Here is a 2,500-nt window from a genome sequence, read left to right on the forward strand (position 1 = left end):
TCAACAAGATAATGCCAGACCACATTCTGCAGCAATCACAACATCATGGTTTCTTAGGAGAAGGATCCGGGGACTGAAATGGCAGCCTGCAGTCCAGATCTTTCACCTATAAAGAGGAAGGTGCGACAAAGAAGGCCCAAGACGATTGAACAGTTAGAGGCCTGTATTAGACATGAATGGGAGAGCATTCCTATTTCTAAACTTGAGAAACTGGTCTCCTCTGTCCCCAGACGTCTGTTGAGTGTTGTAAGAAGAAGGGGGGATGCCACACAGTGGTAAAAAATGGCCTTGTCCCAACTTTTTTGGGATTTGTTGACACTGTGAAATTTTGAATCAACATATTTTTCCTTTAAAATGTTACATTTACTCAGATTAAACTTTTGATCTGTCATCTATGTTCTATTACAAATGAATATTGACATTTGCGATCTTCACATCATTGCATTCAGTTTTTATTCACAATTGGTTTAGTGTCCCAACTTTTTTGGAATCCTGTTTGTACATGTGATTCTAGGGTGATGCTCTTACATTGATTTTACATTGAAATATTAATTATTAATTAGAAGCTTTTGTCTTTAGAAGGTACAGTGCGACATTAACAATGTGTAGATTTAACTTATCAGAGAGTTATTAACCAACCGCTTACAGGAACATTTATTCATTGTCTGTAAACACTCATCCAGTTCAGGGTCGTGGTGGGCCTGGAACCTACCCGGAATCACTGAGTGCACACGCCTGCATTCGGAGACCACAAACCTCTGTTTTTAGGGAAGGTTTAAATCTGGCGCCTTAGCCCGTGTGGCCATTCTGACACTACATTAATATACATTATCATTTTATTACAGATATTTTGACTGAGTCTGTGTGACAGTAAATTCAGCTTGACTCATCTGCTCGACCTGAGCCCTGCCCTCAACTACAAACACCCAGTCACAGTGAGTCAAACGCCTCACAAAATTTTATTGCAGGTTTATAGGGCAAAGAGTGTGTGAGTTAATAGTTTGTGTAGCACTTGCATGTGAGCAGGTCTCCTGGTTCAGATGGGCTGCTGGGTCCAGCCTGGTTCTGAGCAGTAACAGTGACCAGGTGGTTCTCGCTGCAGTTGAGTGGGGATATAATGCAAAATGGGTCCCCATAAGAGGTGCAGTTCTGCCCCAATATGCTCTCTGCATAGTAGATGTCAGCGCCACGCACGGGCTGCCAATAGACTACCAGACCCAGAGACCGGGTCAGGGATAGTGATACCTGCACATCTTCTGGGACGGAGGGTCCTGCATAAACACAACAAGTGAGAGAGCAACAGAGAAAGTTCAAATCTATAAAGCATGGCTTCGGAAAGTTCATACTGTTCCTACACCTCTCATTTAACCCAGTAGGGATGTGATAACCCTGCTCTTACTGCTATTTTGGATATTGATTTACTCCTGCTCCATAAGTGGGTAATATTGCCTTATTTTCACTGTTTCTGATCATTTAGGTAGGAACCCACTCTAAATTTGGGAGATGGCAAACTGCAAGAAAAGTAAACACAAACCAAAAACGCTACAAATCTAAACGACTCGAGTTACAGATGAGCTTCTGTGGTAATTCAAACAGTGAATAAACACTTACAGCCAGGTTACACATCAGTCACCTACAGACAACGGTCTTTTTTCTTCTCAGACATAAGTACCACCTTAAAAGGCGCTGAGCTTCTGAATGTAAACAAACCAGGGAGGACTGCCGTTCCCCACAACTGTAGATGTTGGCTTTAACCCCAAGTTGTTTGTAGTAGACTGTTCTACCTTTATTTGTTTGGAAATTGCTATTAAAGATGTAACAGGCATGTGGAGGTCAAATTATTATTTTCTAAGGTCCTGCCTAAGTTACCATTGCGCCAACAGCAAAAGAGACGCTGTTGTAAAGGTAGGACATTTAAAACCATCACGTTATACAATTAATGCTTATTTGTGAAGGTAGAAAAGCAACAGCTGTGTCTGATCCAGCACACCACACTTTGAGACACGAACACCATGTTAGTCTCATTCCAAATACCTGTCGTGTGGTGATCCTGGGGGATCCTGACCTCTAAAGTACAAGGGGAAAATGGAGGTAATACATTTGTGACCCTCTTTATTGTTGTCTAATTTTAATGTCTCTTCTTGTGCAGTATGTATGCTGCTGTGAAGGTTTCCTCAAAGTTTTATCTCATTTAATAAAGGAGATGTCACTAATAGAAGAGGATTGTTGAGGTATGTACGTCTGGGACTTGTGCTTACGTGTGATCTGGTATATGGTGATGTCGTCTCCAGGGATCCCATCAGAGTCAAAGGCAGTGGCCTTGATGCAGTAGGTGACCCCTGGCTCAAGTTGCGTGAAGGTGATGTTGATCTGAGTGGTGTTGAGTCTGACCCGGGTGTTAGACCCCTCCATTATAATGGTCAGTGAGTACAGAACTGCACGGTCCACTGGGTCCCATGTGACCACGATGCTGTCATTAGTGGGAGATATAGAATGCAGC

General features: G+C 42.6%; 1 protein-coding gene across 1 annotated transcript in view; it reads right to left on the minus strand.

Moving 5' to 3' along the window:
* LOC136676021 (fibronectin type III domain-containing protein 7-like) overlaps positions 1 to 2,500 on the minus strand; it is a 23,059-nt gene that overhangs the window by 10,659 nt on the left and 9,900 nt on the right. The window contains exons 5-6 of the mRNA XM_066652872.1: positions 2,259 to 2,500; positions 1,017 to 1,271 (exon numbers count right to left, since the gene is read on the minus strand). The exon at positions 2,259 to 2,500 is cut by the window's right edge and continues 16 nt beyond it. Of these exons, the coding sequence (XP_066508969.1) occupies positions 1,017 to 1,271; positions 2,259 to 2,500 (497 nt within the window). The remainder of the gene's footprint in view (positions 1 to 1,016; positions 1,272 to 2,258) is intronic.

Source organism: Hoplias malabaricus, chromosome X1 (genome assembly GCF_029633855.1).
Source record: "Hoplias malabaricus isolate fHopMal1 chromosome X1, fHopMal1.hap1, whole genome shotgun sequence".
NCBI lineage: Eukaryota > Metazoa > Chordata > Actinopteri > Characiformes > Erythrinidae > Hoplias > Hoplias malabaricus.